This window comes from Anguilla anguilla, chromosome 9 (genome assembly GCF_013347855.1).
Source record: "Anguilla anguilla isolate fAngAng1 chromosome 9, fAngAng1.pri, whole genome shotgun sequence".
Classification (NCBI taxonomy): Eukaryota; Metazoa; Chordata; class Actinopteri; order Anguilliformes; family Anguillidae; genus Anguilla; species Anguilla anguilla.
The window spans coordinates 7,268,008-7,289,079 of NC_049209.1; the positions used below are offsets into that span (position 1 = coordinate 7,268,008).

Consider the following 21,072-nt stretch of genomic DNA (forward strand, 5'->3'; position numbering starts at 1 on the left):
AATCTTCTTCCAAAATAGCGTTCCTCGTTTTGCCCCGCAATATTGCCCCTTGTGTTACCTTCTCAAAATAAAAAAAGGGACTGGAGTCACGGTCGCCGTGTCCTTGAGCTGATTTCTCCTGTCGAGCACGCTCAGGGTTCCCCCGTGACGCTGCGTATCGGATGCATGTGATTCTCATTCCTGAGGCGTCGCCCCCTCTCTGCTCCGAGCGGCGTTCGGATGGAAGATCTGAGGCGGTGTTCACGCGGTGCGTGAGGTCACGGCGGCTGCGTCTGCGCAGCCCCGCTGACCCTCTGTGTCCATCTCGCAGTTGAAGCAGATGGAGGTGCAGCTGGAGGAGGAGTACGATGACAAGCAGAAGGTGCTTCGCGAGAGGAGGGACCTGGAGTCCAAGCTGCTGTCTGCCCAGGACCAGGTACCAGAACTGTGACTCTTAATGTGGCCTGGACTCCACACCAGGCCGGGAGCTTAGCTCTGAGGCATTCTGGGACATTAAGGGGCTTGTGTTCAAGAAATAATAATTACATTGGCAAAGTTATCTGTGCTTTGTAATGCATGCAGAGCTGTGTAATGCACTCTGTGCTGTGTAATGCATGCAGAGCTGTGTAATGCACTCTGTGCTGTGTAATGCATGCAGAGCTGTGTAATGCACTCTGTGCTGTGTAATGCATGCAGAGCTGTGTAATGCACTCTGTGCTGTGTAATGCATGCAGAGCTGTGTAATGCACTCTGTGCTGTGTAATGCATGCAGAGCTGTGTAATGCAGTCTGTGCTGTGTAATGCATGCAGAGCTGTGTAATGCACTCTGTGCTGTGTAATGCATGCAGAGCTGTGTAATGCATGCAGAGCTGTGTAATGCACGCAGAGCTGTGTAATGCATGCAGAGCTGTGTAATGCACGCAGAGCTGTGTAATGCATGCAGAGCTGTGTAATGCTGCATGCAGAGCTGTGTAATGCGCTGTATGCAGGTTGCTGTTTTGTGCAGCAGTGTATTGCGCGGTCTCTGTCGTGCTGTTTGTCTGCGGTGGGTTTTGGGGTTTGACCCCTGTGCCGTGACCTCGCCCCAGGTGGGCCAGCGCGACGTGGAGACGGAGAAGCGCCTGAAGAAGGACCTGAAGCGCACCAAGGTCCTGCTGGGCGACGCCCAGATCATGCTGGACCACCTGAAGAACAACGCCCCAAGCAAGCGGGAGATCGCCCAGCTCAAGAACCAGGTGCGCTCGCCCACCCCCTCCACCCCCCGCCCCCTGCCCCCCGCCCCCACCCCACCCCTGCCTCCGCCCCCGACTCCGCCCCCAACCCCTGCCTCTGCCTCCGCCCCCACCCCCATCCCCAACACCACCCCTGCCTCCGCCCCCGCCCCCACCCCTGCCTCTGCCTCTGACTCCGCCTCCACCCCTGCCTTCGACTCCGCCCCCACCCCTGCCTCCACCTCCGACCCGCCCCCACCCCTGCCTCTGCCTCCGCCTCCGCCCCCCGCCCCACCCCAACCCCTGCCTCTGCCTCTGCCCCCCGCCCCACCCCAACCCCTGCCTCTGCCTCCGCCCCCACCCCCATCCCCAACACCACCCCTGCCTCCGCCTCCGGCTCCGCCCCCACCCCTGCCTCCGTCTCCGCCCCTGCCACCGCCCCCAGACCACAGCCTCCGCAGTCACCTGCAACTTCTCGGCACTCTAATCCCAGTGCTGAGCGCTCAGCATGGTAGTGCCCCCTCAGTCCAGGGGTCAGCACTGGCTCTCACACATGAGAAGGCGGCTGCTTCCTGAGACAGTCTGAGAAGAGTTCCCCGGCGCTCATTGGAGAGCAGCGTCTCAGATGCTGCTCTCCCGCTGCTCCCTGATCCCTGATCCCGGGTTCTTCCCTTCCCCCCCCCTGCAGCTGGAGGAGTCTGAGTTCACCTGCGCGGCAGCCGTCAAGTCCCGCAAGTCCATGGAGGTGGAGATCGAGGACCTGCACCTCCAGATGGACGACATTTCCAAAGCCAAGATGTCGGTGAGTTGGAGCCTCCTCCTGTAGGCCTTTCTTCCTTCACTGGCCCTGTGGCCGTCTGAATGCAGGAGGAGCTTCAGTGCTTTACAGGAAGTGGGGGGGGGGGGGGGGGGGGTCAGGTCTGAGGAGAGGTCCTGATGATGTGGTGGCTGGTGATGCATGATGGGTAAAAGCATTACATTACAGTACATTTATTTGGCAGACAATTTTATCCAAAGTGCAATAAGTGCATACTGAAGGCCATTGGAGCAACTACAAAACGCAGGTCTGATAAATAAGGACATTGTACAACTTTTTTCCCATCTGGTTTTTATTTTTTCTGTTTTGGCCCAAAACTTTGTGAAAGTATAGTAGAATTATTGTATTGTACATTGCAGAAAAAAAGTCCAATAGGCTTTGGCTTTTACCAGTGCAAATTGCCCCCCAGTTGAAACAACGTTTTGCAGTAACGTAACATGGGTGAACTGCCGAACAGAGGAGACGCCGTTTCCCCTTCCTTAGCGCACTCTCCCCTGTTGCCTCCTGCCTCCTCCTCAGGACACAGAGGTGACTATCGGGTGACAGGAAATCAAACGTAGCCGTCAACGACAGGCTTCTCGCTGCGTTTCTAATTTGAGCTTGACACGCGGTACCACCTTCAGTAATTCAGCGCTCTAATAAGCCGACCGTCGTGGGCTGGCTTTTTTTGTCTCGGTGATTTGTCGTCTCCCGACAGATTCGGTGACGGATGTACCACGGCGGAGTGCCGCGTGCGATGCCGACGCTGTTAATATAAATTTGTTTTCCGGTTTTTTCCCCCGAACCGTGTTGATCCAATCACCTCCGCATTGAATTTTCAGGCAATTGAAGCTTATCGTTTATTATCGAATTCGTCGTGGTGTTTTGAGGCAGAATGCTTTTTGGCCAACTTCTGCGCAGACGGTGGATGATTTTTGCAAAGCGGTGCTGTGAACTGAAATGCTGGTGCACGCCCCCCCCCAAGTTCACAGCAGTCGAGGGCGACGCTCTCGCGATTGGACGGCATCGGGAATGGGGGGGGGGGGGGGGGGGGGGGAGTTACGTGCCTCGCAAGCGCTCCAATAGGGAATCGCGTGGTGTGCCACCCCTCTACTCGGCACCGATCGCAGGGCCATATGGCGCTGCCCACTCATCGCTGCTGCCCTTACAAATAGGCAGCAATATTTAACACACACGTGGGTAAACATGGATAAATGATTTTTTTTTTACACACACCCGCGTTTACCCAATCTCAAAACCACTTCCAGCCCCCGTTTCTCGCTTAAATGGACTGCGAAGCTTTTGAGTGTTTTCTGTGTCTCTCTCAGTTTAAACGCATTTGGTGCAGGGGCTGTTTGCGATTCCTCTAAAGTACGTTATACACAGGTCCCGATCATTTATAGTACTTACAGTCAGCATCAATCTGCAGCAAACCGGTTGCACAGGATCATTTTAATAAATGTTGCGGTGGATGAAATGAAATTTGTAAAGAAAAAAATAAACATCATTAGGGATCCAGCTAAGGAAGATGTATTCTTGCCTAGCCTGGTATAATGAACTAACCTTGGGCTATTTACATCTTTCAATGTATCCTTACATTATTGCCAAAACTGAATACATTTCCCCCTTGCATACTGTGTCCCTTGCAAAGTTTTACTAGAATAGATTTTATTTTTATTTTATTTATGTTGAAGTGTATATTTTCTCAACAAAAACATTTTCAACATTCAAAAATGGCAAGTTGCTCACGAATTCGCACAATCATTGATTAAAACTAGCCCTGCTGTTAAAAGTATTTATATCAAAATGAGCCCAAGTTACAACAGACAATATTGGCTATCTTAGCTCACACAAATTAAACAAGCTCTGTTCTATAGTAATACGACCCAATGTTTCCTAAATTATTTAATGTAACTTGGCCCTGTGTTTTTCATCTTACTGTATCATCTGAAGAGTATGTAGCCGAAGGTGGGCTATCGGTGCACTTCCTTACAGTATATGTCCATTTTTTTTCCTGTTTATCCAAGTATCCTGTAATTGGCTACTTTGATCAGATGTTGCTAAATGTCCAATGGGGAGAATTTTTGATTGTGGGACTGGAGCATTTCTGATGAAGAAATCAGCAGGAAAAAGAAGAAAAATGCAAAATAACCAAACTTTGAGGCTTTATTGTGTGGACGCGGGAAGTTGTGTCTGAATTCTGTCTGTTTACATGAGGTCAGAAAGTACAGTAGTTAATGTTCTTAAGGGCTGAGAGTCAAAGCTGACAACCCAATTAAATAGTTATCTGATATTAATATAGTGATATATATCTGATATAGTGAACAAGAATATGCGGTGCTTTTGCAGCTGGACATCGTGGATGTCCATAGTTTACTCTGCCTCCTGAAAGCTGCATAATGTCCACCAGCAGCGGCACACCTCACAGCTCGCAAATCGTAGGCGAAGACGCCATGTTTTGGGTGACCAGATGCCAAGAGCAAAAAATCCCTGAACGAGGAGAGTGGTGTCTCGCTATAATTTCATCTACTTAAAAAAAGAAAAAAAACATACAAAACATAACATAGAAATCACTCGCCTGGCAATGTGGATAGACACATTCTGTCAATAAAAGATAACAAGTTACAGCCCGACGCCTGTAATGATTTTGTCCAGCTTTAACACTATCGATTTTGTTTGTACAGCCTTTGGTTTTAGCTTGCTGTGACCGTCGGTCTCTCCCCCCCCCCCCCCGTCACGCTGAGTTCATCACAGTCACGCTCCCCAAATCCCTCTCCTCACGCGGTACAGAACAAGACAGCAGGGAGGAGCGGTTCAGAAGGGCTTCAACTTAAGATCCTGCGTTAGCGCTTTGAGGCTACATCTCGCTTTTCTAATCAGGGTGTTTACGGAGTCACAATGTAATACGCGTAGTTTAAAAATTAGCGTTTGATGCTAACTGAAGGTTAACTCGGAGTTAGCGTAGCGTACGTAGCCCACCCTGTGCTTATGACTCTCAGAGGGAGGAGTCGCAGCAGCGAGGCGGCTGTGTGGCAGGAACGTTTTGAAACATTATATTGTTTTTTTTTTTTTTGGTTTTAAATCAGTGTAATTATCAGAACGAACAGCGAGTGGATTGTCAGATGCTCTTAAAACAGGTCTGTCCTGATTTGATTTGATTTGGAGTTCTACTTGGAAGGCCGTGTTCCTCTTCCTTTCTTCTCGAGAAGCCTGACCAGAAAACCAGAAAAATTCGGCGAAAAAAAAAAAACCTGTTTGCCCGGTTGCCTATCCTGTGTTTTGCATTTAGCCTTGTGCCGTGTCCACTGGTCTCCGTTAGAGAGAGAGGCCATTTCAGATTCAGTACCAGAGGCCGAATATCAAACACCTTCCAAGGCCGCTGCAGAGCGCCCTGCGCATCGCTGCGTTAGCGTTAGCGTTAGCACGATCTTTGCTCTGCCAATCCCACGTCCACTCAGGCGTGTGATCTCGCCCGTCCTCCTCGCCCTATAATATGCAGTTGCTGGGTGTAATTGCTGCGTTTCGACAAACACCTCTTTTCTGCGTTTTACATTTTTCCCGTGTGGAGACAGACGGGTGTTAGCGCACATAATTTCACCCTCTCTTTCTTACTGTATAATAATAAAACGCTTACTGCAAATGATGGCGTATATCTACAGGATTCTCACTTTATTGTGTCTTCCGTCATGTATTTAGATGCAGTGCAAATGCAGCAAATATGTCTGCCACCTCTTGCATTCACAAATACAGCAACAGTACCCAGTGTTGGAAAAATAATCGTTTTCCCATAAGGCAGAAATGCCTGGTGTGTTAAAGATCAGATATACTTTTATTGAACCCCGTGGGGTAATTTGTCCTCTGTATTTGACCCATCCTAGTTACTTAGGAGCAGTGGGCAGCCACAGTGCAGCGCCCGGGGACCAACTCCAGTTCTGAGGCCAGTGCCTTGGTCAAGGGCAACTGCAGGAGTGCACCTAACATGCATGTCTTTGAGTGTGGGAGGAAATCGGAGTAAACCCACGCGAACACGGGGAGAACATGCAAACTTCGCACAGAAAGGCCCCCAAGCCGAGATTCGAACCCACGACCTTCGTGCTGTGAGGCGACAGTGCTAACCACTGTGCCACCGTGTCCGCCCGAAGGCAGTGCAAGCTGACAGCCATGCAGGCCCCTGTTTCATAAGGCTGATGTCTCCTCTCGTGTCAGCGCCATTAAAACCGTTCGCCGTTTGTGTCCACGCTTTGGTTTTCAGAGGTAGGCTTCACCATTTCTAAAAATATCAGAAAAGCGATTTCATCAGAATACGCATACTGTACGTAACGTACGTAACTTCATGTGTTTTTAAGTTACGTAAAACTGGGTTCATTCTGTCTGTCCTTTAAAGACTTATTTGCAATATATGAATAAATGAGCCGGTCATCCAGTCACTGTGTATTTCCTCAGTGTGAAGGATATGGAGGGTTCTTATTCTCGTGGTTGTGTGCTAATGGATTCTTAAAAAAAAGAAAAAAAACCCTTCTAACTGATACTATGCCTTTTAGCCGGTTGTGTAGAAATGGCTTTCCTGTATTTCAGAGGACATAATGGAGCTCACTCTGCACTGACCATTGTCCAGTGACTGATTTAAACGGGTACTGGGTCATGCCTGCTCGTCTCCGCACGCTCCAGTACTGCCCTTGAAGCCGGAACCTGCCAGGCTGCCTCTTGCTTTGATGTATTTGAACAACTGGTTGTTCCCTTTTTTACATTTTTTTTTTTTTTTTTTTTTTTTTTTTTTTTTTACTTCTCTCCTCAAATTTCCGGGTCACATTGGGCCATCTCCTCTCTCAGTTTGGGAGGATGCACCTAGCATGGCTGTCCTCCAGAAACAGAAAAAAAAAAGTGTAGCCAGGTGCTGGTTTTTTCCCTCTGCGCTAGCTGCTGGGCTGAAATAGTGTTCAGGTAGCTGCAGTGTAGGCCAGGTGAATCCTGACAGACACAGTACAGGCCTGCTCTCTCTATGGAGTGGCTTGGAGCTGCGCACCTGGGAGCCTCTCCCTTTCAGATTTCTCACTCTCTCTCTTTCTTGCTCCTGTCTGCTCTTTCTTTTTCCCTCCCCTGTCACACACACACACACACACACATACACACACACACTCTCTCTCTGTTTCACGTGCTCTGGTCTGTTCCTTTGTTTCGCTCTCCTTCCATTTGTCTCCTGGGTAAAACCGCCTCTGTGTGTCTCTCGCAGCTGGAAGAGCAGGTGAGCCGGCTGCAGAGGGAGAAGAACGACCTGCAGTCACGCCTGGAGGAGGACCAGGAGGACATGAACGAGCTGATGAAGAAGCACAAGGCCGCCATCTCCCAGGTAACCCGCCACCTCCCAGGTAACCCGCTGCGTGGTGAGCCCACGGAGCCGGTCCTGTTCCCTGTGGGCAGCGCAGGAAGATCCTGTTCCCCGTGCACTAGCATCAGGGACAGCCCTGTTCCCCTATGTGCAGCGTCAGGGAAGATCCTGTTCCCCTATGTGCAGCATCAGGAAGATCCTGTTCCCCGTGCACTAGCATCAGGGACAGCCCTGTTCCCCTATGTGCAGCGTCAGGGAAGATCCTGTTCCCCTATGTGCAGCATCAGGAAGATCCTGTTCCCCGTGCACTAGCATCAGGGACAGCCCTGTTCCCCGTGCACTAGCATCAGGGACAGCCCTGTTCCCCTATGTGCAGCGTCAGGGAAGATCCTGTTCCCCTATGTGCAGCGTCAGGAAGATCCTGTTCCCCTATGCGCAGCGTCAGGAAGATCCTGTTCCCCGTGCGCTAGTGACAGGGACAGCCCTGTTCCTCGTGTTTTATCCATGTCCAGCTGAACACAAACTCACAAACTACAACTCACACTTGCATTCGGCCCACAGGATTCATATGAGCTGAATTACAGTGCATGTTGGCACTTACTTGTCTAATTCACCACTGTCTTGGAGGGTGAACTGGTCTGGTCTGATGCATTGGGAGAAGGGTTTTGAGGACGGCCGTAGCAGGCCACAGAAAGGACCCTGTTCAGCACTGATGAAGTTAGCAGTGAGGAGGAACCTGTCAGCCGCTTGCATCATCTTCACTCCTCTCCTCTCTCGTGTGAAGCCTTCCTTCCCTCTGCTTCGCTGGGCTGAGTGCTTTGTCTAGTCGAGCAGACACGGCTATCTGAAATACTTCAAACGGCCCGACATTCAAATGAGGTTTAATGGTGCGCAATAAAAAAAAGTCCTGTTGCTGCCGTGTTTTTCCTGCGCGGCGACTGTTAAAGGGGGAAGATTGGTTCTCTCTTTTCTTTTGTTTAGCGCCCCCCCCCCCCCCCCCCCCCGCCCCCCCCTCCCTCTTTCCCTCCCGCCCACCCGCCCGCCCCAAAGGGTGCATTATTTCTTTGTGTCTGCTCAAGCTGAGACAAAATCCATGTGCGGCGATAACCCTGGTACACACCCGCGCGCACGCACACACGCGCGCACAAACACACGCACGCACACACACACGCACACACGCACGCACAAACACACGCACGCACACACAAACACACGCACGCACACACGCACGCACAAACACACGCACACACACACAAACACACGCACGCACGCACCATACTTGTACGCGTCGTTCTCCGCCTCGGGGCCGTGATTTTACCCGGGTTTAAATTAAAAAACATTTGCATTCCGCCATAGTCAGAGGTGTCTGCTGCACACACCCCCCCCCCCCCCACCCCACCCCGCTGTCCTTGTGGTTTTATCCCATCTGTGCCTTCGCCCGGCTGGCTGGGATTTCTATTGTCGCTGCTGGCTGATTTCTGCGCCGCCGCTGCAGGAACTCATCTGGAGCCGCGCAGACTGATCCGCGGGACCGTTCAGAAATTGCCTGAGATACACGGTCCTGGTGCGGAAGCACAATGCGGCCGTCTGGACTGCCATGAATGAGCTTTTAATTTGACGGCCCCTAACTGCAGCGCACACTCAAGCGCGCCTTTAAGAATATGCGTGTACATTCAGATACGTTAGCTGAATGCGAAATGAAGCAGAACACCGTAAGATTCAAGTGCAGGCCGTCTACATGTACAGATTTGTGACCCGTGTGTTTATTCTCAAACACAAATGCACTCCAGAGCTCATACCATATGCTTTCCATTGAGCTTGAGAACTCACACACACAAGCACAGACACACTCAAACACTTGAGCCATGCACATGCACACACGCACACGTACACACACACACACACACACACACATGTCCCGTAGCGTGAGGTTGTCTGACTGCTCTCTCCCCCTCTCTCTCCCCCCAGTCTACTCGGGACCTGGCTCAGATCAGCGACCTGCAGGCTCAGCTGGAGGAGGCCATGAAGGAGAAGCAGGAGATCCAGGAGAAGGTAGGGGATCCACCCCCCCCCCCCCCCCCCCCCCCCCGGGTCGTTTGACTGGCGCGCCCTTGGCACGATCAGCCCTAAATCCCGCCCTGAGGGGGGCTGGGGGCTGAGCTCGGGATTAGCGCGCGCGGCCATGCCTGATCGGCCGCTCACTGCAGCGCTAAGCGGCGCGCGGCGCCCCCGATACCCATCTGAGCCTTCTGAGCCCTCCGGAGGCTGGCCTGCCAGAGAGCCGCTGCCTTTAATGACTCCTCGTGCCCTCTGCTGCAGGGGGCCTCATTACCCAATGCCCCTTACCCTCCCACCTCATCCCGCTCGCTGGTTCAGAGCCGCGCGCCGCGCGCTACGTTTAGCCCGCTAACGAGGAGGCTCTGGTCACCGTAACCCTGTTATGAGGCACTTTGAGATCTAACCAAGGAGCTGAGCACGGCCCTCCCCTTCCCACACAGCCACTTTTTCACCATTGTTCTGCCTTGGTGGGGTGATTCCACTTCCCACTGTGAGCTCCAGGGGCACCCAGGCATCGCTACCTTTCGCCAGTATGTTGTTTGCTCCTGAAGCATTGGGTGTTGGGTAAGCATTGGGTAAGGGGCATGGGTAGTCTCGCATAGCCAGACCCATCTCCACACTTCGTTTCAGCGCTGTGCCAGCGCTGGAGAAAGGTCTGGCTCAACCCATTATCATTCCGGTATAGGGGGGGGAAAAAAACGCTCTGGCTTGTTTGTATTTCTTTAAGCCAATCACAGTCGTCTTGGGTGGCGCTAAGTCCAGGATGCAGCGACGGTACCCTTGCAAAAACGGTAACACGCAGATAGCGGAAGGGGAGGAGAATTCCGACTGAAGTAGTCGGCCAATGGCAGGCTTATACCCACAGTCTATGTCCTGTGAGTCAGACTAGCTTTTGGAACAACAACAGTGAAACTGCTCTATTCATAACTGCTGGGGCATTGTTCCCAAGTCAGCCTTTGTAAAAACGGAAAGCGACCTGTGCCTTTGTAATAGCTACTTAATGATTGTGCTACACTGCATTCTGCCATTTATACATGCTCTCATCCAATCCCTCAGTATTTTCTAAATAAAATTGGATGTCTGTACTGAAGCAGGTCAGGTTAACTACCTTGCTCTAGAGTGCAACAGCAGTGCCCCCAGCTGGGATTGGAACCCGCAACCTTTTGAGAAACACAGAAATCCAGTTCGGTGTGCTTCCTTTGTCTCGCCGTTCTGAGCGAAGCTTCGACTGTAGTGTCACGGATGAAATGACGGAACGCGCGTTTTTGAGAAACGACATCACGGTGACACAACAGAGACGCCGCCCGGGGGCACTTCGGTAACGTCCTGGAGCGAGAGGCTCGAGTCAGGCGGCTCCAGCGCTGAAGGGATGACAGGGCGAGTGTGAGACGTGAGGCAGGAAGAGGGTCACGGCTTCCCAAATTAACCGCTGTCTTTATTCACGCTTGCCGCATTGCGCTTAGCTTTTTCTCTGTTCAATTTTTAAAGATATATATATATATATTATATATAAATAATAAACATTTTTATTTATCACATTTGCGGATGGCAGAGAGCCTTGAGCAGTGAGTGTGAGAAATGACAGTATTCTGTCAGCGTGGCCCGTATCTATGGAGACCTGGAGTCTGTGCTGATGTTATTATTACTGTGTCACTGAGTGTAGATTCATTAGGGTAGGGTAATGAATGGCATCACAGCAGCCTCGTTGTGCAGGTGAGGCCGTAGGAGCTGTCAGAGAGGGAGAGAGAGCCCTCTCATTGGGCGAAGAGCGTGTTTGGCCTGGTTTGCATGCGCTGTTCTCACCCCCCCCCTCCCCCCCCTTACAGCTCCAGTCCCTGCAGAGCCAGCTGGACTTCCAGGAGCAGTCCATGGTGGAGAAGTCCCTGGTCAGCCGGCAGGAAGCCAAGATCCGCGAGCTGGACACCAAGCTGGAGTTTGAGAGGACCCAGGTCAAACGCCTGGAGGTGAGCTGGGACTGGAGGCGGAGGCGGAGGGGAAAGAGGAGGGGGTGGGGAGAGAGGAGGGGGGGGAGAAGGATGGAAGGGTTAATGGAGCGCGTGGGAGGAACAGAGAGAGCTGCGAGAGAGAGAGATGGAGTCAGGTGGTCAGAGGGCAAGAGCGCGGAGAAGAACTGAACTTGGGGACCTCTGGCCGACTTCCACCCTTTGCCCACGCGGCGATGGTTCCGGGTGCTTGTGAGTGGGGTAATAGAGTGCCGTACGGGTGAGCTGTTCTCTGGAGCGCCGCCACCCTCACTGCCCCTTGCCCCATACAGAGGCACTGTGTCAGGTTCTCATCCTCATGGCACACAGCGGCTCCTGACTCAGACGTGATAATAGTCAGTAATGTCAGTAGAGGAGTAGTTCTTATTCCGTCCCTTAAAGAGGAGACGTTATCGGAGGTTGAAAGTTCCGATGCACAAAGAAGTTTTTATGCACAAGTATTGCGGAGGAGGGACAGTGACTAGCAATGCATGTAAGATATACAGAAGACGGGTCTGGAGATAGCTGTACTTGCCTTCGTATCTTTTTCCCGTTTTGCGTTTTGCGGTTTCTGAACCAGTCATTTTTCAGCCGTGTCTTTATCCTCCGGTGTCTTCCGGCTTTCGCCCATCGTACCCGTCCAGCCAGCAGGAACGCGTGCTCTGGTCAAAAAGGCCCATTTGTGCTACTTGTGTGTGTCGCAGTGGAAACGTGCTATATAAAAATAAAAAACATTGTTCCTGGCCCTCTTAAAACCGCGTGAGAGTGTCTCACACGACAAACGGCGAATCTGAATGTGTCTGTCGCACATCTAACTCCATAGCCAAGTAGACCCCCCCCCCCACCCCCCCGCTCCTGGTCCCACGGCTAATAACACATTCGCTCGACGATGTCGCGTCTCGTAATTTAATCATTTCGGAATTACGTTCCCGTTATTGCCGGAGACGGAGAGGTGAATCGTTTTTTTTTTTTCCAATTTGGTCCGGCCGCTGTAATTAAATAGCGTTCCCCCGAGGACCGCCTGTGCCCGTTCCCCCGCGCGGTTAAACCGTGTTTACCGACGCCCCCCCCCCGCGCGAATCTCTCGACGTCGTTAGTTACGACGGGCGCCTCTCGTCCGCCCCCCCCCCACCCCCCCCCCAGGCTCCCGTAAACACTCCGCGCTAATAAAGCTAGCGCCGCCGCACACACGAGCTCTCGGGCCTTTTTTCTTTTTTTTCTTTTTTTTTCCCCCCGCCTTTCCGTGAGCGAAGGCTAACGCTAGCAGCCCGACCGCGGGAGACGCTCGCGAGGTCCTCGACGTTCGCGTCAGACGCGTCTAACAAACAAACAGTGGCAGAAACTAATTGGTGTGAGAACCGGGAGGCGGCGCGGCGGCGTGTATTTGCGCTATTTTCGTTTGGGGGGCGGCGGCTGACGTGCAGCCGCACGGATGGATAAATTGATTATGTGAAGTGTCACTTTCTGTTCTGCCCGTTCTGCATCCTGGCCCTGCGTAAACCGATTGGAAGAAAATTCACTAAGTATTTTTATAAAACTTGAATGTTACACTTGACAGGGCTTTGAGATGTTTATGTGAAGTGTGCTCTGAGGCGCTTCAGTGGAAAACGGAGTCAGATTTTATTTGATCAATCAGGTGGTTGCTTGGCTGATTAATTGGTTGCGCATTTGAAGATGAACATCACGTTCTCTGCTGTGCCGTGGTATTAGCCCCTAGATAGGAGAGGGAATACTAGAAATGAAAAGGGGTCTCTACTGCTTATGGTCTTCTGGATTGGCTTAAGTGCAGGGATTTTGAAGCAGCCGGGCTCAAATTGAAGAATTCTTGAGAACGGGATCCGATAAAGATGTTGGAAGATTTCATCTTGAATTGTCAGAAATATTTTGGCCAGTTCAGTCAGCCCTTTTTTCCACCAATGAGATGGATCACTAGCACAGCTCAGATTTGTCATGTGTGAAGGTGCAGTGGGGACTTCAAAAGGGGATGATCTCTTTGGTAGTGAGCTTAAGTTTGAGGAAGAAAGCCTTTCAGGAGAGAGCTTTTGTGCATCATACATACATCTCCTGTCATTCTTCACTTACAGTATTACACGTGATGCTCCATCGTGCTGGGAAGAATGCCTTTCTTAGCTCATGTTTTTTTTTTTTTCTCTGACCTTATTGTCATCTATATTTTCAAGAATTGCTTGTGTCTTCTTATAAAATGGAAGGCATTAAGTAGCAGCTGTGTCCAAGGGTTTAAGAACATAATATTCATCGCACATTTCAGTATTGCCCGAGTGGTTTTATTTTGCATTTAAATATGTATGGGGAGGACAAATTCTATTCGAAGGCTGTGTAAAGTTACTTATTTAATTATGAAACACGGATACAATTGTGAGTTAGAAGGTTAGCAACGTTCCCGGTGTTGAAGTGTCGACCAGTAAACAAAACATTTTTTTCCCTTTTTTTAAAATGACATTTTCAAGATCGTGCGACCTTTCAGATTATGATGCACAGCTGCATTGGAAATGACACACAGAGAATCAAACAGAAAAGGGTACATGACTCACGGCAGTCAAGTAATGCATTGAAATGTTTTCCCATTTACCAGAGCTGTATAAATGGAAAGTAACAACGGCAGAAGTAAGCATTTGTAATGCAGCGTGCACGCGGTATCGTTTCGTGATACGGTCCAAACTGATGTCTGAAAACATCGGAGAGGTGGTCGGCGAAAAAGCCCCCTCCTGGTTTTTTCTTGAGCGCGTCAGTGGTCAGTTCTTTTCCCGCTGTCAGGTTTTAACAGACCAAGGCCCTTGCTCTGGCCCCTTGTGTGCTGCACGCGTGTGCAAGCGAGAGAGAGACCTTGAGTCTGAGTAAACCTCCGCTCCGCCTGCGGAGGCGCGATCGATACGCGCGGTACAGGATCGGAGCGGATCGGAGCGGTGCCCGTGCGAGTGAGCGAGCGGGCGGACGCTCTGACGCCCACGCGCCAGGCCGAGCGGGCGCTGGAACACGCACGCACACACACACACACCGCCCCGGGGCCCGGGCTTGGCTCTCTCCAAACTGCAGCCGCACCGCGCCTCCTTTCCTGCACCCCCGCTCCGAGGGCTTAGCTTATTAGCGCTTTAATTGGAGGAGAGCGTTTTCTCCGGTGCGCCCGCGCCCGCGCCGCCGCCGGTGGTAGAGGCCTACTTCGTGGACCGGTACGGAATAATCAGCCAGGGAAAATGTAATCAAATCAATAACAGAGCTATGAAATAAGGATGTCCTGTCGAATTTATTCAGTCCCGTTCGCATCGGTAGAATACATTATTACATAATACGATTGGCTGCGGGTGTTCAGTCCCAAAAAAAAAGGAGTAAAAAACACATTTCGGATTTGTGCATGCATGAGGAGCCTGACAGATTGTGAATAAATTGTATTTGTAAGACCTGGTTTACATTATCTCGCCACATTTCATTACGCCAAACCTGCATGCATTCACTGGGAGAGCGCGGCGAACGGCATAAATCATAAACAGTGCTTCGCGAATAACGCAGAATATAATAAATAGGGAAACTCATAACAGAGCATCTTCCACAGGACCTGTCCAGAAGGATCTGTGTGAACAATGCGCTCTCCTCCGCACACCCCCCATTGTCGTCGCTAGAGCCAAAATGGCTCCGAGGCTGGCTTCGCGCCAAGTCTTTTATCGTTCTTATCATTTCATTACATTTATTTATGAGTATTTTTCAGCGATCGCTATCGAGCTCAAATTATACTCTCTCTCTCTCTCTCTCTCTCTCTCTCTCGCTCTCTCTCTCTCTCTCTCTCTCTCACGCTCTCTCTCTCTCTCTCTCTCTCTCTCACGCTCCCTCTCTCTCGCTCTCTCTCTCTCTCTCTCTCTCTCACGCTCTCTCTCTCTCTCTCTCTCTCTCTCTCACGCTCCCTCTCTCTCTCTCTCTCTCTCTCTCACTCTCTCTCTCTCTCTCACTCTCGCTCGCTCACTCTCACACACTCTCTCTCTCTCTCTCTCACGCTCTCTAGGCAAAGGCCGCGCTACATTTCTTGTCACAGACATTTTAACTTTCTCGCGCGAGAGCTTCGCTCGAACGCCCATCCCTCTAATTGACAGAAAAATTGAAATGTCATTCAGAGCTCTGAAGTATCGGTGAAAGCCGCAGACTACTTACGGGGCTAAGCGGTATGGATCGGTGTGTAGATGGGGTAATATGAGGGGATTATGATCGGTATGATTGGGGTTGCTCATGACCTGCTTCCAGGAACGCTTGGCGTTTTTGGTCTCGTCGGCTCCTTGCCGCGGCTTTTAACGCTGAGAGAGCGCCTGACCTGGTCTTGACCGTGTTTTCGGCCCCCTTCCCCGGTCCTCAGAGCCTGGTGGCGCGGTTGAAGGAGAACCTGGAGAAGATGACGGAGGAGCGGGACCAGCGCAGCAGCGGGGAGAACCGGGAGAAGGAGCAGAACAAGCGCATGCAGAGGCAGCTCCGCGACATCAAGGAGGAGACGGGCGAGCTGGCGAAGAAGGAGGCCGAGGCCAGCCGCAAGAAGCACGAGCTGGTGAGACTGTCACAGAGACCTCCACAGAGACTTTACTGAGTCTCCACAGAGACTGTACAGAGACCAATACAGAGAGACTGTACAGAGACTACTACAGAGACCTCCACAGAGACTGTGCAAAGACCACTACAGAGACTGTACAGAGACCAATACAGAGAGACTGTACAGAGACCACTACAGAGACCTCCACAGAGACTGTACAGAGACCACTGCAGAAAGACTGTACAAAGACCACTACAGAGAGACTGTACAGAGACCACTACAGAGACTGTACAGAGACTGTAAAGAGACCTCTACAGAGAGACTGTACAAAGACCACTACAGAGACTGTACAGAGACTATTACAGAGACTGTACAGAGACCACTACAGAGACTGTACAGAGACCACTACAGAGACCGTACAGAGACCTCCACAGAGACTGTACAGAGACCATTACAGAGACTGTACAGAGACCACTACAGAGACTGTACAGAGACCACTACAGAGACTGTACAGAGACCTCCACAGAGACTGTACAGAGACCACTACAGAGACTGTACAAAGACCACTACAGAGACTGTACAGAAACTCTACAGAGACTCTACAGAAACTCTGCAGAGACCAATACAGAGACTGTACAGAGACCAATACAGATACTCTACAGAGACTGTCTGGGCTCTGACGCTTCGTTCTGACCTCGCGAGGTTGACGCTAACCCTGCACGTCTTGCCGCCGGCAGGAAATGGACATCGAGAGCCTGGAGGCGGCCAATCAGAGCCTGCAGGCCGATCTCAAGCTGGCCTTCAAGAGGATCGGCGACCTGCAGGCGGCCATCGAGGACGAGATGGAGAGCGACGACAACGACGACCTCATCAACAGGTGCGCCGCTTCTCGCCCTCGGCCTCCGCCGAAACCACGCTCCTTTTGTTTTTTTGTTTTTTTGTTTTCTTTTGGTTGTTTTTTGTTTTGAAACGAGACCTGCGTCTCCGCCCCAGCCCTCGACAGCAGCAGCTCCACACGGCTGCATTAAACATGAATGCGGTGCGGGGGACTGGGGGGGGGGAGAGAGGGGGGGCCGGCGCGGGCGCGGGTTCGAGATCGGCTCCTTGTTCACAGGGTCTCGGAATGAAGCTGTCATAAAGTCTCCCCCCGGATCCCCCCACGTCCTCCTTCACATTCTCTCCAAGATTTATTACCTGAAAAGAACATCTGCTTAATTTCAGTGTTTAAATCTTTCTTTCTTCCCTTCTTCCTTCAGCTAGGTGAAGCTGCCCTGGTTTACTCGTGTCCCCCGTGCCCTGTTCCTGTTTCTCCGTTTGTTTGTTTTTTTTTCTTTTGTTTGGGTCCCTGCTACGAGAAAATGTTCTGTATTTTTTTTTTTGTTTATTTTTATTTTTTTTATGGGAAGAGGCGCGTGGTTGGGCCGTGGCAGCCTGACCGGGTGTCGTAAATAAATAAAGCCCTCGCCGTGTCGCGGGGCCGCCCGTCTCCTCTTCCCGGTAACGAGAGCGGTCCGGGCGAAACCGAGGCGTCGCCCGGGAAACGCCGCTCGGACCCTCGAGAGGGGGAGGGGGGAGGGCGGCCTGTTACCGGATTTTCACAGAACCCTAGTTGTAGCTCTCCTCAGCCTCGCTTCTTGTTATTTTTTACACCCCCCTCTCCACCCCTACCCTCTCCCTCCTCCCCCCCGGCCATCCCTCTGAGACATCGTACCATTTTATTCAGGTTGTTTGTTTTCTTTTATGCTTTTTTTTCCCCTCTCTCTGTCTCTCTCTCTCCTCACTTCTCTTTTTCTCTTGTTTTCCTTTTTTTCCCCCGCCCGTCTCATCCATCGTCACGGCCAGTCTGCAAGACATGGTGACAAAGTATCAGAAAAGGAGGAATAAGACGTGAGGCCCTCGCTGCTCGTTATCCACGTTTTTTTTTGTTTTTTTTTACCCTCCCGCCGGTCCGACCGGCGGCAGCCTGGAGGAACGGTGCGGTTTCTGAGAGAGCCTTCCGCAGGACCGGCATTCCAATCTGCGGCCCGCGGCCCCCCTGCTAACCCGAACGCGGGCCCGCCTCCACAACCGCGGCTTAGCGAGCGCGCTCTGCGGCCTACAGCACCTTAAGTGCGCTCTTCCCTTCCTTTCGGCCAAAGGGCAGAGTGCTAAGCGCTCGATGCGAACGCATCGCCCTTCCGGCTGCTTCTCCGGCTGCGTTGCGAGCGGCTCTTTCCGCCCGCAGGGGCTCGACAGCGTGTGGAGGAGGGGCCCCGGGGCCGAGCTCCGCACTCTAAGGGGGGCGGGTTCTTACGGCGGTAAAAAAAAAAAAAAAAAAACCCCGGCTCAAGCAGCTCGGGTCAGGCCGCGCAGATTGGCAGAAGGTTCCGGAAGGTTCTCGGCGATACCGTACCGTTGGCTGCGCGATACGGTCGCTAACCCCTGCGCCGTGCTCGTGTGACGCGACTAATTCGTGCTGCGCGTGGATTCACTGCATGGCGAGCACCTCGTGCTCCTAAAAACAACACCCCCTTTGCCCCGCCCCACCCCACCCCCCTCTACTCCGTGTTCCCTTCTTCCCCATGAGGTAACTGGGCAAAGCACAGCCCTGTGATGAAATATCCCGCGCAAGGTAAGGTTTTACTTCCTGAAACTGTCCCTAGAGAGCGTGTCCCTAGTAACGGTTCTGTGCCGTCTGTGTGTCATTACCTAAATCCCCCCCTTCTCTTTGCTTTGGGGGGGGGGCTTCAGAGAGCTTCAGAGAGCTCCTTCTGTCGGGTCTACTGAGTGCTTGGGCCCAGCCAATCAGGACGAGTCCCTCAGACACAAGTTTTAAATGAGTGCCTTGAAATGTAGCTCACCCATTTTGGGCTTGTTTTTGTACAGATTTAACGATTTGAACATTAACATGTTGGAGGGAAAGGATGCTTTCTGCTGTACGAACAAAGCTGTTTGCCTCCTAACAGCGCCGAGTATAGCTCAGGGATTTTTGCGCCATTGTACCGGGAGAGGTTAGGTCAGCGATGTTATTTTGTAGACTCGTTTTCAATGACGGAAGGTCTGTGGGCTGCCTGCCTAATCAGCATCAAGGATGCCGTATTTAAAAATGCTTTTGAAAGGATTGATTGGTCGAATTTCCATGGTTACCCTGAGTGCAGTTGAAATGCCTTTCATCTTCATTGAATAGCTATATAGCATAAATGAAAGCAGAGGCAAGGGCAGAATTGATTTCAGGTAACTGAAGGTTTGCTGAATGAGCCAGACACCTGGAATGTGTGAGAGCACTTTGAAATAATATGAACTAAGTACAGGAAGGAAAGGCGTCTCTTAGTGGACGTATCGCTGCGTTTCCACTCCTGCCACAGATTCCTCTTCATCGTGAACTTGGACGTCGCGTTTCTTGCTCTTTATCTATTACGTTTTTGTTTGAGGCGCGATGCGTGCGGTTTTACGGTTCGGATGGCGGACCCTCACCCGCGACCTCGCGCGGCGGGATATTATTATTGCACTTTGATGCTCGGAGAGGCAACGCTCTCTGCGGATCTGCGCAGACGCTCAGTCGCGCGCAGACCTCCGTGACCCGCTCCTTTCCTTTCCTCCGCGGGCAGAAACTCGAGCGTAGCCGTTTGGCGCCGAGTGCGTTCCGCGCGTTTGTTTGAGCTCCAGGGGGGCCGGGGGGGGGGGGGGGCCCGCAGACGAACGAGCGTGAAAGCGAAGCGGGGATCCGAGCGGGATCGGATCGGATCGCGGACGGAGCCGAGCGGAGCGGGACAGAGACGTGCGGCCGACGGGGAGATGCGTTGTCGGGAGCGGTTAGCGTCTCACGGCGCGGCCCCGCCCCCGTTGGTTTGTTTTGCGAGCCCTGGCTCCGGGGCCCGTCTAAGCGGAGGTGCGAGCGCCCGGGACGCAAATCGTGTGTGACACCCCCCCCCCCGCGCGGCGCCAGAGCGCCCGATTACAGCGCTCCCCCGTCCCGCGGCCGCTTCGTCTCGCCTGTCTCTCCCCCCCCCCCCCCTTTACCCAGAAGGCACTGGGGCGGCCCGCGTGCAGCAACAGCGCTTCGGTGAGCGCTTTCGATTAGCCGCCGGCATTAGATCCCCGCTGTGACCTCAGAGCGCGCGTGCCAAGAGGAGGACGCCCCTGAAGGGCGGCGGGGCTGATCTGAGCTGATAGGCTTGTCGAAGGCGCGGATGGGAGGGAGCGCGCGGACAAATAGTTTCGGTAAATAGTCTCTTCGAAGAGCGGCGCCAGCCGGATGCCCCCACGGACCCCGGCGGACGGGAGATTTTAATATCAAGGTCGAAACGTATAAACCGCTCTTCCGCAGCCCCCTCCGTGTTTGGACCTTTACCCAGAGTGCAATGTGCTACTGAGATTGAGATTGTCTTCAGGCACCGGAGAATTGGCCGCTCTTTTCAATAAGTGGGTTAATTCCATTTCCCCCCTAAAAAAGTATTCTGTTCAATGACATTAGAGAGAGGGTGAGGAAGGGAGGGGGGGGGGGCTCTGAGCTGGGGGGGGGGGGGTGTCAGGGCAGGTGGGGAGCGACTCTATTGGTGATGTAAGCGTGGTAAAGCCCAACGTCATCCCGACCGGCTGTGATTTCAGAGGGTAGGCGGTGTCTGCTCACCCAACGCCGCTCCTCTTGCCGCCTCCAGGCACGAAGGACTCCCAGCCAATAGGGACGCCTTAGCCCCGACACGTGACCGCACGCGCGCGAACAGAACGCCTCACAGACCAGCGGTCTGCGCCGGTTGGTCGGATGATTGATGCCCCGGGGCTCCTCACGGTGTGCGTTCGAAACGAGGGGCTTGCCCCCCCGGTCCTGGCATCATTCAGTAGCGCCGCCCGGGGAGGGCCAGACGTGGAGCGCGTCCAGCTGCAGTCCTCGTTCTCTTCACTCTCGCGTCTCAGAGTCGCGGGGTTTGGGCTTGAAGTCGTAATAATGCGCCGAAACACTGCTGCCTCCGAGTCGTGTACGGTACGCCCGTGGAATTCATTTTTTTTTCCCCCCGCTCTGCTCCGTGGAGAGTAATGAGAAACCACAACGCCAATGGCGGCACGGCAGAGTCTGCTAGGAGCTGCGGCTAATCTGAAGAGATGGGGATGTGTCAGGTCTCAAATAACAACCCACCGCCCCATTCCATACACACACGTTATTATAAATCCCAGAATTAACCTGGGGAACGGGGAACTTTTTTTAAAAAACGGACGGG

General features: G+C 52.5%; 1 protein-coding gene across 8 annotated transcripts in view; it reads left to right on the forward strand.

Annotated features, from left to right (window-relative positions):
* Positions 1 to 21,072, forward strand: part of LOC118236447 (unconventional myosin-XVIIIa-like) — a 132,377-nt gene that overhangs the window by 103,319 nt on the left and 7,986 nt on the right. For 6 of the 8 annotated variants that reach the window (XM_035434840.1, XM_035434841.1, XM_035434842.1 and 3 more), the window contains 9 exons: positions 311 to 415; positions 1,068 to 1,214; positions 1,879 to 1,992; positions 7,217 to 7,333; positions 9,281 to 9,364; positions 11,197 to 11,334; positions 15,710 to 15,895; positions 16,615 to 16,754; positions 17,720 to 17,764. In XM_035434840.1, the coding sequence (XP_035290731.1) occupies positions 311 to 415; positions 1,068 to 1,214; positions 1,879 to 1,992; positions 7,217 to 7,333; positions 9,281 to 9,364; positions 11,197 to 11,334; positions 15,710 to 15,895; positions 16,615 to 16,754; positions 17,720 to 17,764 (1,076 nt within the window). The remainder of the gene's footprint in view (positions 1 to 310; positions 416 to 1,067; positions 1,215 to 1,878; positions 1,993 to 7,216; positions 7,334 to 9,280; positions 9,365 to 11,196; positions 11,335 to 15,709; positions 15,896 to 16,614; positions 16,755 to 17,719; positions 17,765 to 21,072) is intronic. The other 2 variants (XM_035434843.1, XM_035434844.1) reach the window with 1 other exon arrangement.